Source organism: Octopus bimaculoides, chromosome 2 (genome assembly GCF_046866305.1).
Source record: "Octopus bimaculoides isolate indiv1 chromosome 2, ASM4686630v1, whole genome shotgun sequence".
Taxonomy (NCBI): Eukaryota; Metazoa; Mollusca; class Cephalopoda; order Octopoda; family Octopodidae; genus Octopus; species Octopus bimaculoides.
Genome location: NC_142929.1, coordinates 163,388,933 through 163,402,559, shown reverse-complemented (window position 1 = coordinate 163,402,559; position 13,627 = coordinate 163,388,933). Strand labels below are relative to the sequence as shown.

At 31.0% G+C, this 13,627-nt stretch overlaps 1 protein-coding gene across 3 annotated transcripts in view; it reads right to left on the bottom strand.

The window, feature by feature from the left end:
• Positions 1-8,288: 8,288 nt before the first annotated feature.
• LOC106871728 (uncharacterized) overlaps positions 8,289-13,627 on the bottom strand; it is a 29,262-nt gene continuing 23,923 nt past the window's right edge. For all 3 annotated transcript variants that reach the window (XM_014918340.3, XM_014918339.3, XM_089347993.1), the window contains exons 8-11: positions 12,366-12,522; positions 10,766-10,878; positions 9,550-9,727; positions 8,289-9,059 (exon numbers count right to left, since the gene is read on the bottom strand). In XM_014918340.3, the coding sequence (XP_014773826.1) occupies positions 8,843-9,059; positions 9,550-9,727; positions 10,766-10,878; positions 12,366-12,522 (665 nt within the window). In that variant the 3' untranslated portion in view covers positions 8,289-8,842. The remainder of the gene's footprint in view (positions 9,060-9,549; positions 9,728-10,765; positions 10,879-12,365; positions 12,523-13,627) is intronic.

Sequence of the window (13,627 nt, the reverse complement as noted above, 5' to 3'; positions counted from 1 at the left end):
AGAGTAACTAGTCAAACTATGGTTTTTATAAGTTTCAGCTTGGCACTTTTGGTGAGCATGCAGTCGATAAAGATAAAATAACAGGATATACCAGTATCTATATGGTCATCCAACTTAGAAATAGCTACCAAATCTTCCTTATAACATATCCTACTATCTTAAAAAGGAATGACTCATTTGATTACACAGCTCTAGATAAATTATTTCAGGTGGGTGGGAGGATGCAAAACGCTCATGGTTGGAATGCTATTGATCATTCATGAATTCAATCAAGGCTAACTTCGAGATAATCAACAATAGAATATATCAGGGGTGACCTGGTTGTTCGATAAGAAGACCCACATTTTTTTGTTTTACATTGAAGAGCCATGATATATTTTTTATAATTAAATTTCTCAAAATATACCATTACACATTTTTGTCTCACTAGACTGATTAATCTTTGATTGTTGAAGGCTTTTATTAAGTCTTCATTTTGGATGTTAATGTTTTTAACTCTTGTTGGTATGATGTTAAAAATTGTTTTTAAAAAAAAAACAGCATTGAAACCTGCTAGACAGAGTAGCTTTGAGATCTGTAGTTCGGCACCATTGGAATATACTGGAATAGCTTAAAAAGGGTAGTTTCTTTTAAACATTTTTTTCTAATAAAGGCATTAAGTGGATGAGATAATTAGTAGAGCACTAGATAATGTCTTGCTGTATTTATTTTTATATTCTGAATATTTAACCATTATCTATTTTGTCAATATAATTCAAATGGTTGCACCCCACATTGTTTTACGTCTAATAGTGACAACACAAAGCCACAAAGTTTGTATTAAGTCAATGATAATAAGATTAAGATAATCTACAGCTAAACTATGTTATTTACATGTAGGTTTTGTCTTATTTATGGCAGCTTAGTCAGATAAAGAACACTCATGAACTTTCTGCAAAGCCTCTAAGTCTTAATATTTGCAACAGAGTTAGACCTTGCTAAAGGCATTCAGAGACCAGATGATATTAACCCGTTAGCATTTAAATTACTTTCTCAAATGTAATGCTTATTTATTCACATTATTTTGAATTAATTGTGCATTATCTTTTAGCTTAGAGATTTCAATGATGTGACTGTACGTTTTTAGAATGACATTGTAGGGTAGATGTGAAAAGCTGGATTTGGCCAGTTTGAACATAAAACATATAGAATATTTGGGCTGGATATGACCGGTTTAAATATTAAAGGGTTAAACTGGGCAGCAGATTAAGTGTATCACCCAAGAACAATAGGATCAAACCTAGAACTATATGACTGTGAAGAGAACTACTTAACCATACAATATGTTCATTTGTTTTTACATCAGTAATTATTATATTTTGTAAATATTAGGAAAATTCTGTAATAAAACATTAAAATATTTAGTATTATAAAATAGAAATTAAAAAAACTATTAAGCAGGTATAAGCATGCTGGGTGGTTAAAAAGTTCTCTTCGCAACTGCACGCAGTTGAGGTTCAAGTCCTAGTGCATACCTTAGTCAAGTATCTTCTAAGCCCTAGCCTGACCAATGCATTGTGAATGAATCTGTGTGGAAGCCTGTCATGTATAAGTGTATGCTATGTTTGTTTCTCATTGCTCGACTAGTATAAGCTTGTTTACATCTCCATAACTTAGCAGTTCAGTAAAGAGACCAGTAAAATAAGTACTCTGCTTATAAATAAACACTGGGGACTAGTTCATTAACTAATACCATCAAGGTGGTGCCCCAGCATGGCTGCAGTTCAGTGACTAAAAGAGTGGGACAACAGTAGTTACTTTCATTATTTACAACAAACAAGATGAGGAGAAATATCCGTCAAATGTAAATAGTGTACATAATTCCTCATCTCTTAAATATAGAACTGAAGTAGTTACTTTATTTAATATTATCAATTATTCCTCAGATTAAATCTTTTACCAAACAAGTGCAACTGAGATACTGAAAGGAAAAAAATTAGATTATGACCCTGTCATATTAACCAATAAAAAAGATACTTATTTTAATATATCAAGTGTTGACACACATAATCAAATATCAGGGTAATGCATAGTGCAGTAGAGCATCAAAGAGGTTGTAGCAGTACAGAGACTATAGTTATACTTTTAAGTCTGTTTTGAGCCTGCAAGAATATCAGGTTAGAGCTCATTTTGGTTTCCAAAGTGTAAGACTATGAGTACAAGACTCCTCTCTGTATAGGACATCAATTTGCCATAAGTTTAACCCTCAGCTATTGTCAATACTAATTTTCGCAGAGTAGATTCAAGTAACATGAAATGAAGTACCTTGCTCAAGGACACAACTTGCTACCTAATCTGGAAATTAAATCCACAACCTTCACATATGAAGTATCAAAGTAGTAAGACACAAGTAAAATATAACAGTGAATGTCTACTTCCAAAAAACTAATGTAATTAACACAGCACAATATTAGTAATAGTTATTATTTTTTTTCTTTTTAGTTTTCTAATTACCTGGTGTCATTTTGAAATCATAAAAATATGAAGTTTCAAGAAATTTAAAACGAAATATAAACAATACTGACATTATGCAGTGTTTAAGACAATAATGGTTAAAGAAGACATTTGAGAGGATCCCTCACAACCATCTATGGCTACAGTACTGTATGATAGACAATTAATCTGGTAGTGGGTGAGAGAATTATTCCTCTTCTAAATATACTCTCAAGATTTCAACTCATCAATTTTATAATAGTAATCATTGTTTACAGCAGTGAGCTGGTCATACCTTATGCAACCTACATGTAAGAATTATTGTTTAGCCTCAAGTCAGCTCTGAGCAGACCTACAATCAAAAGTATTCTAGCATTGAGCATCTCGTTTTCAGATGTATGCAACTAAAACTACATTACCCAATGTTTCCTTCCTCTTAAGATAGAAAGTTGTTATTTGTTACTGATCCAGCTGTTATTTCTAGCAAGTCAATTAATCAAGTAGATGCTCCTTTATTGACTTGAAGCAATAATAGTTTAGTGTTTTAGCCATTGGCACACTACAATATTAGTGACAAAATAAAAACTATTGACCTGTTAGCTATCTACACTATTAGTAACGTGTATGCATTCATAGACTTGAAGAAAACATCAATCTTATCAGTGCACAGTAAATCTATGCTTAATCTATTTCCACTCAAGTTGATCCAGTTTACATGACAACCTACAAAATTCCACAATTAATGAAAGCAACAAACACATATTTTGTTGAAAATAATACATTTCATACGTTTCCCCACTAAATATTATGATAAGTCCAACTAGTGGAAACTGTTTCCAGTCAGCTTATAAATAAATTTTATTTCACTCAAAATTCACATGAAAATAATAATGATGATAATAAATAAATAAAATATACATTTCAGAACAAAATTCTATTATTTTAACCATTTGCAGAGTTGTTTTGTGAAAGGAAAACAATGGCTTGCTCTTTAACTAGTACTTCAAAGCACATCTGCAGAAGAATTTTTCATTTGCTTTCTTTTTTATTTTATTTTTATTGAGGCACATGTCTGATTGCTTTGTTAATTTAGGAAACAACTGCCTATCATTTCCAAACAGCAGTTTCATTTGGAAAAGACGTAAACTCTAACCATGAGTTATACCTTGAAGTAAATCTAGAAACTCTCACAAGTCAGTTCATATAAAATGAAAACTAAGCTTGAAAAAAAATCAAGCAGAAAAAAAAAAAATGGAAAAAAAAAAACAAACAAATATATATATATATATATAAATAAACCCAAGGAACTCCAAATATATTATAGTTTATTAATATTTAGTTTTTAGTTCAACATGAAATTATTAATTTAATTTCATGTTGAAATGAAACAAAAAAAAAAATGAATAATGTGTATGTATGTATGTTTGTATATGAGTATGCATGCATATATTATGATTGCAGTCACTTCAATGTGATGTTGGTTGTTATGAAACATTTAGGTATGGATTTGAAATTGTACTTAGTGCGCGCAGGCACACACACATACATCCATCCATACACACAGACACAGAATTGCCTCTTGTTTAACATGTAATACAACTTCTTATACACATTTCATCCTATTTGTATTCCATCATGCATATGAAACATTTGATAAAAATCAAGAAATCAACTTAAAAAGTAACACCAAAATGAATGTAACTGAAGACAATAAACTATAATATAATCATAGATTTACATCTGTACATATTACAATTATAACATATACTGGTTTCCATATGTATATATTACATATCAAGGGAATATATGCAATAAAACTGTCAGAGGTTATGACATTTTTTCTTGAAATGTAGCATTTACAAATGTAGAATGTTCTATATATATATTAAACTACAGCCAAATACTTGAGAAATAAAAAACAATTCATATTTCAACTGTAAAATATAGACTAAACATGATTTAAGTAGAAACTCTGTCAAAGGGAAGTATTTCAGGAATACAATCTTGAAATTAAAAATTAAATTCTGGATTCTTTTTGACTAGGCACAGAGGCCCTATTTTAGAGGAAGAAAGAAGTTCATGTCTTTCCCAAGAAGACATTAACAAAGAAGTGATTAGATTTCAAGCAAGAATTCAAACTGGTTCACTGTTGTAGCTAGCCAGGAGCTAACCTTGCTACACAGCAGCACTCATATCTTCAATAGAAATATTAATACATTTGCAAGAAAAGATGGTTATGAGCTGATAGTTATAGAGAAATAAGAAATTCCATATAAAATAACTAAGATAGAAGGAAAATTGTTACTATATCTGACACCTGAACACAGGTGAATTAACCAGTTATAATAATGTAAATATAATAAACACAAACTGACTAAATTGATATTATGTTGTGGGGAGAGGGGGTTCCTCCACTCTCAAAGGGTTGTTACATTATTAAACTGAGCTGTTATCTCTCTCTCTCTCTCTCTCCCCAAACACACCACACACACAAAGTCATAAGATGTAATTTTTGGCAATTACAAAAACAAAATAAAATAAAGAAATAAAAAGACCGTTTTTTTCTTCCAACCCTGATAAAATGATTGAACAAACTTCATTCATCAAAATATAAAATTAAACAAGGAGAGAGAAAGAGAGGTTAGGAGAAAATTCTCAGTGTGTTTTGTTATATACATCTTTAAAAGGGATATGAAATAATATTATACGTATTTGGCCTTTCCCTTATACACACTCCAAAGATTTTAATTGTTTTCAGTTGCAAATTTAAGGCAAGAATGTTATATATATATATATATGTATATATATATGTATATATAGGGTGAAGTATATTTGCCACTTAAATGTGGCTGACCCCTAAGGGTGGATGTTACTGTTGCTTTTAGCCCCAGGAGAACATCTCCTCCAGCTGGCTAAAAGCAACAGTAACATCCACCCTTAGGGGTCAGCCACATTTAAGTGGCAAATATACTTCACCTTGTCGTGCAGTTACTGTTAATACCTCGTTCAGAGATTTAACATTGATTATGTATATATATATTACAACATAGGACTCTCGATAAAGAAAATATAACCTCTACAAGTGTTTTTGCCATGAGTAAATGAGAACAAATGACCAAGACAAAATAGAGTGGTATTTCAAGAAAATTAAGGCAAATTCAGAAATTTCCAAAGAGAATTAAGAGATGAGCTTCTCTTATGGTTGTTTAACATAGATTCAGCAGTGGACATTGAAATCCTGTTCCTATGTGAATAGTATACTTTGCAGATCAATTTTTTTCTAATTGATTATTTACTAATGCAAACTAATTCATGATGCACAGTTAAAAAGTTATATAACATCTGAACTGACCAGACTTTTTTTGTAAAAGAGCATTTTTTTTAATGTGTCAAAATTATGTTTGACTGTGCTGATCTATTATAATTAAGTCAGTTGATAATGGAGAGTTTAAAATTAAACTGTATATACATCCAAAGATTTTAGACAATTAGTATTAATAAATATTAACATTATTAGCATGAGAGTTGAAAAACTGTAGAGAGAGAAAGACACACACATATAATACATAAACATAATTTCAAGATCATATGGCAACAAAATATAGCTAACACTGGGGGAATCACAGCACAAGTATTCTAGTCACAATTTGTTAGAAAATTTCTATGAATTGTGCTAACCCTATTTTCAGTCTTAGAAAACTTTTTCTATTCTCACAGAAAAAAAAAAAAAAAAAAAAAAACTCAGATTCCTAATGGACACAGAAGTAAATACTCAGCAGAAAAACGTTCTAATGAGCTAATTAAAAATAGCTTACTTAATTAAACTCAGGAAATTATAATGTCAGGTGTAGGAGTGGTAGGGTTCTGTTAAGGAGATAGCTGGAATAGATGGAGACCAAATAAAATGTTGAAAAACATTTAGAAATATGCTTTATTACTTTTCAATATATCAAACTTTCATCTTACAATATAAAAAAATAAATTCAATCTATTAAATAGCATCTGCTAAATATCTTGCAAAAAATATTTCACAAAAATGGAAAACAAATTTCAACCTTGGTTTCATACACTACTTATGTGATAAACCCTTGCTATAAACCGATTTCATATCAGTTACACATTGATAAAAATATCTCTGATAATTATTTGATTTTATTCTATTTCTTTTTCTTTTAATTATTATTATTATTATTATTATTATTAATTTTCTAGATAGGCTTAAGATTAATATCTTATAAGGAAAACAAGATAAGGTGTAACATTCATGCATTTCCTGAGGATTTATATTAATGTAAGTGAAATAAATTGAAAATGGAAACCATGAAATGATTATATCCATTGAACAGCACTCACTATGTTTATTATACATTGGAACAAAATAAATACAAGGTATTTAATAACCTTATCAAATTATGATTCAGAACGGAGATTATATGAAAATACAGTGTTAAGCAAATCTAACAAGTGAAAGTTCTCTAAATAATCATTAAAACATTATAAACAGGTCTGTTGCAATAAAATATTATTACAATGAATAGATATTTCTAATAGAAGACATTCAAGCATCATTTATCAACCAGTTGCTTCAGGTAAAATTCATATTGTTTTTTTAGTGTTACTCTTAGAAAAATATATAAATGTAATAATAATTATTGTTGTTTATCACTCCCATTCAGACCATATTTAATGGAACAGTGTGTACAGTACACAAAAATGTAGGAGGGATTCACTAACATAATGGTTTGACTATTTCTGGATCACATTTTATAACTTCTTTAGTCTATCTGATATATATGTTCTTTAAATCCAAAGATGTATAATTTTCCATATTTATGAATGAATGTTAACTTTCTTATCCTGTTTGTGTTTCATTTAATTTAGTTTAGAAATCAGAACAAAAACCATTTCAAAGCCAAATAATTCCTAGAAGTAAAATTTAGAGGGAAGTGTAATTTATCATAATTAATGCCAAACAGAATAAAATATCTTTGCCATGAGGATAAAACATTATCTTATGTAGTTCTGACAATTCCTAGCATATTTTAGGCCCACAAGAACTGAATAGCATTTGTAACTTGCAATAGTTATATATATAACATTGAGATCGTTATCTGATCTTTCTACAAAACTATCCCTTACCTCTACCTAATTAAAGAAATATACTAATTACAAAGGAGATGTCCCAAGGAAAATTTAAAAAAAAGAATACAACTAAAATATAAACACTATAATCGATACAGCTTTTGAAACAATCAAAACAGTAACTATTTTATTTGTTTTTTTTATATTTTTTTTTAAAAGAAACATTTTCGTTTTTAACTGAAAATTCATTTTCTATGATAGTTTAAGGAATATATTCAACATTCTTGATTCATATACACCATTTAAAACATTTCCATAAATTATACACACCAGTGATTGCGACAGATAAAAAAGTAGTCACTGAAGGAGAGAGAATGCAGTGAAAGTTATCACATGAAAATATATGTTACATGATCACCTCACCAGATATAAACCACTAAAAATATAAAACAAAGCACAAACAAGTTAAATATACAAAGTTGCAATGTTTCGTTCACTGTCTGCTACTCAACCAATATTGATCTCTCTAAAACTATGTGCTGATTTGTAGTACTCACTAAATTTGCTAATATGATCAGTTAAAAAGTTATGAAGATATACTAATAACATGAATAATAAGTTTTAGTGTTTGAAACCACACAAAATTCTTCAAATAGTTTTATAAAAAAATGAAAGTCTTTTTTTCCAATAGATCAAAAAGACTTTGAAATTTGGAATAAAACTATAACTTGAGATTAGATTTTTACATAAACCAAGTATATATTTTATTATACAAATTTAAAAGAAAGCATAATCAATAATCAAAATAAACAGATAACCATCAAAATATGATGGTTAATCAAACATAAATAAATGCAATTTAAATTTGAGATTATAAAGGGGATGTGTATGTGTGGAGTATAATGATAATTTTATTATGTTTTAAATAGAAATTAGAACTATTTTTTACAAAACATATACATTTAAGACAGAATATATTTTATTGTTGGTTTCATGTGATTGTTTGACAAAATGGGGTGGGGATTAAAAGTAATCTTAAACACACGCACGCACGCACACAGATTGAGTGTCTGAGTAGGAAATATGAAAAATGGCTCTAAGACAACTGAGAAACGTGGAGATGGTGACAACATGTAAAGCCAGATGTAATGATTGTGACCTGATGCAGGATGAATATGTAAAAAATGTGGTTGGCATCATGTAATATGTATGTATACTGATTTCTTTATATCATCTGAAACAACTGACAAGTGGCACTCTTTAATAGGAAAGATGAAGAGTTCTGATTTCATCGCTTGGCTTTCTTGCCAATAATCATTTTAACACCGCGCCCTCGGCCACGAGACTTGGTTGGTCGGACATAATACTGTTCAGCTGGTTCATCATCGTCACTGCTACCCTGGCCAACATCATCTGCCTCTTGATTTCCAGCCAACATGGCAGGGGACGGTCCATATTGTAGTAATAGTTGAAATGTACCACTGGCACCAATACCAGATAATTGCCTTAGAAAGAGGAAATAAAATAACCTTTTAGTATATTAAACGATAAACAACGAAAAACATAATTTTATAAGTCTACATTAATTATAGCAAAAGTAAAAGGATTTTCACTGGTTTCAACATTGAATTTTGATGTTGTTCAATGAACTGAACAATATCCTCATTAAATTATGGTGTAAATGAGTTGGTATTGCACAGACATTTCCTTACAACATATTTTCAGGCAGACTCATCATAAGACTATGTGATCTATATGACTGTGAAGCAAGTTTCTTAACAATTCAACCATGCTGCATCCACACATCCATACACAAGTACACACCACATGTATCCCAGACCACTTCATCATTTCTTATACTGACAAAGTAGCAGTTGTAATAATCATACCTTTCAAAATGACTTCAATACAGAACAGAGATTAGATGGAATGCAATTCAGCAGTACAGCACAACAAAGGTATACATAGAAGAGAGTGAAAAGAAACAGTAATTACTTGATGATGTTTTTCTTAACAGCTCTACTAATTGCATTCTTAAACAGATGTGGTCGGGTCTCAATGTTGAAATCTTGATGAAACTCTTGCACATAACGCTTGATTAACAGAGCAGAAGCTTGTTTTGGTTCATGAGTAGCAACAATTGCCAGACATACCATGTCTTCCACAGTTTCACCTGGATGATAAACAAAATAACAGAGATTTAGTCATTGCATGAAGGCATTTTCTCTCAGTGTTACTACACAAAATTTTAAAACTATATTGAACAAAAGTGCTTTCTTGTAGTCACTCTACATCCTTATGTCTTAAAAACAGGAAGGATACATTGTATAATGTAGTCCTAGATACAATATGTCTAAAAAACAGGCAGCATGAGATCATGGCTGGAATGCTTTTAACTAATCAGAGCTAAACTGGTACTAAACAACAGAGAAATATAGTTCATATATCAATGAATATCTTAGTTCTGTGAAACACCAAACATTTGTTGTTCTGATTGAACTTAGATGTGTAGCATCAAAATAATTAACATGATGCACACTCCAAGTCAAGAAAAGAACCTCCATGTGGTTATTCACAACCTTGCTAGAAATAGCAGTCAAATTCCCTTCAACCATACCTATGTAGGCCTATGATATAATGGTCACAACTTGAATGCTCTGACCACAGATCTGCTTGAAAACAGCTGGCCCAATGATAAACAACAAACATTAAAAAAATTACTGATTATATTTGATAGTTGCACACCGAAACAAGTTCAGCAATTAAATAAAGTGTTAATCTTTTTTTAATCTAAATCTACCATATACTATGGGTATAAAACAGCTCATTTTAAGAACTTTATTTTAAAATTATGTTCCGAGCACTAGCTTAATAATGAAAAAGTTAATTTACTAAATCTCTTTAAATTCAGGATTATTTTCAGAATTAATTGAAACACATAAGCAGTGTAATTTTATTAGAAACACTGGGCTTGTATACATAAATTATCTATATTTCTGACATTTCATTTTTGCAGCTGAAACTCTGGCAAATAGCTGTGGCAATTTTTATCCAGAGTTTGTTAAAGCTGTATGATAACTGACTATACATATAGAAACAATATATAAAATGTACATATTAAATAAAGTATATCAACTTTTAAAACTTTTATATCAGAAAGTACAATGATATAAAGAGTCTCAGATAAATAAAGTCTGAATTATTTACTCACATTTTCCAGGATTGAATTCATCAATAAGAAGTCTGAAAGTTCCAGAAGCTCCTGTTCCAGTCACTTGTTCCCATAATCCTCGCTCAACACCTTTTTCTAGAGCTTTCTTTAGCCTGACAACAAATAACACATACATATATATATAGATCATGTATATCCTGAGTTTTAGAATAAACACTTTTTCCATGCTAGCACAAGGGACAACTAAAAGAGTTGGTATCAGGAAGGACACCTGACTGTAAAAAAGACCTGTCCAACCCACACCTACATGGAGAAGCAGACATATTACACATTATTGATATGCCTTTGAAATAAACGGCATAATTATCATTTGTTATCTAATTATCTGTGAAATATTATTGTAACTAAAATTTGTGGAGGGAACCTGTGGAAGGAGCAGACCCAGGAAGATGTGGGATGAAGTGGTGAGAAAGGATCTTCAGATGTTGGACCTTGCTGAGATGACAAGAGACTGGGATTTGTGGTGATTTGCTGTATTTGAGAAGAAACATTAAGCTAAGTAAAATCGCGACCATCCATACATACAGGCAAGTCCTTTACGACCATACCCCAACTCCCTCTCCTAGCTGAGAGATTTTTGTCTTGCAGGTGCCAGTGCCACACAGGGGGCACTCATGCTGGTACTATGCAAAGTGCACCTGTGCTGGTGGCACGTAAGGATCACCCAATACACACTGTAAAGTGGTTAGTGATAGGAAGGGCATCCAGCTGTGAAAAACCATGCCCAAAACAGACAATTGGAGCCTAGACAACTCTCTGGCTGGCCAGGTCCTGTCAAACTGTCCAACCCATGCCAGCTTGGAAAAAGGATGTCAAAGAATGATGATGATAATGATAATTTCAGGATTTTAATGAATCAAAGTGCTGCATTTATGAATACAGGACCACAAGCTCAAGCCTTCTGTAATAGCTCCGGAAGATTATTGAAATTTAACTCCAAACAACCAAATATGAAAAGCTAAATACATTAACATGGAAAAAATAACTGTAAACCTTATAACTGCAGATGTTTTAGACATTCAACAATATTTTGAAAAACAAAATTACTTCTTGTCAAGACACACATACATTCTTTTATTTCACACTTAGGTTATTCTAATGTATTTTTATAGGGGCTGTTGAATTGTGCCTCAAGGTAAAACATATTTGATTAAGAAAAAACTTTAACCTTACAATACAGCTGATAGATACAGAAAATGTTTGCTCCAACAATATCCAAATATTATCGATAATATCAAGAAATTACCATAACAGTGAAACAAGGAAAATAATATCCAAATAAATATTGATACATTTCAAAATAAACTAATTAAGCTTTCATTTTGAAATGTATCAATATTTATTAGGATATTATTTTCTTACACTTTTAGGGAGCAGGGAAAATGGGATGTTGTAACTTCTTGTTTTTCCAAGGGAAATTCACAGCTCAAGTTAAACTTAAAAGTCAATTGAAAAATCAATCAAACCTAGTCAATCTTGACTGACAAGAATCATACTTATTCTCTTGAACTTGCTGTAACTGCAAAGAAATACAACTGGGAAAAACTTTTAATAATTTCATTAAATTAATTAATCTTACCTCACTTCAGCATTGACATCTGGATAAAAGTCTTGGATATAACGCTTAATCCGAGACACTGATGCTTCTTTAGGTTCTGACATGAAAGTAATGGCTAGCGGAAACGTGTCTTCAATCTTCAGCTCTGTACTATGTTTTGGCTTCTTTTTCTTTTTTCCTGCACAGCAGAATTATGCTATTAGTTATACACTAAACATATGCTGCTCTTTTAAGACAACATATTTTAACTCAAAACTATTAATCAGTGAAGATACTGCTACAAATATATCAGCACTCTAACCTTTAATAGTCTAATTAACATTATACAAATATGTGTGTAAATATATTTTAATTTATTTCAGTTCTGATTTACATTGTGATGTGCATGAGACACACAAACACACATATATGTAAAGGTTTTCATGGATTAGAAACAAAACAGTAACAAATGGCAACTATCAACAAATTAATGAGTTTGTCTTCTGTTATATATTTAGATAGAAGTACTGGAACTATTTATCACCTCAACGATTGAGCTTATTCCAGTTTTAAATAATTATTTAGTTTAATAGAGACACTGCTCTCTATTGGTGCATTTGTTTAAATATAAATTATTCTGGCAACATTTCATTCCAAAGACATGAACCACCAAAAAGGAATGAAAGATGTGTCAATTCCAGCAGTGCTCCGACATCTTGGTTACCGCCAAATATTTAAAACTCTAGGACAGTTTGATAATAAAACAGAAGTTTTGGCAGCTAAGTTGAAGAACAAACATGTTCATCAAATCCAAAATGAAATGTAACAGGAGGAAATGTAACTACATAAATGGAGCAATATCTTTAAGGAATCAAATGAAGAAATAGCTGAGTGTATTAGTTACCAGAACATGTACACATTTATAAATATGGAAACCATGAGTTCACATTCTTTTATGCATTGACTGCTTTCAGTCGTTAGACTGCAGCAACACTGAAGTACCACCTACAAGGGTTTTTGTTGATTGGTTGGAAGACAGGCAAAGTTGACTTGGACTTAAAGGGAAGTAAGTGAATACCACAAGTTATTTTTATATGATGCACCGATTCTGCAACCCCGCCTACATCCAATGGGCTTGTCTTTACTAAATTTAACTCACAAGACTTTGGTTAACCCAAGGCTACACATGTCCAAGGTGTTAGTGGGATTGAAACTGTGTCTTAAAACTTCTAAAATGAAATCCAGCATGATTATCAGAAACCATGTTATTTGGTCACTGACATTAAACACACCTTAGACTTTAT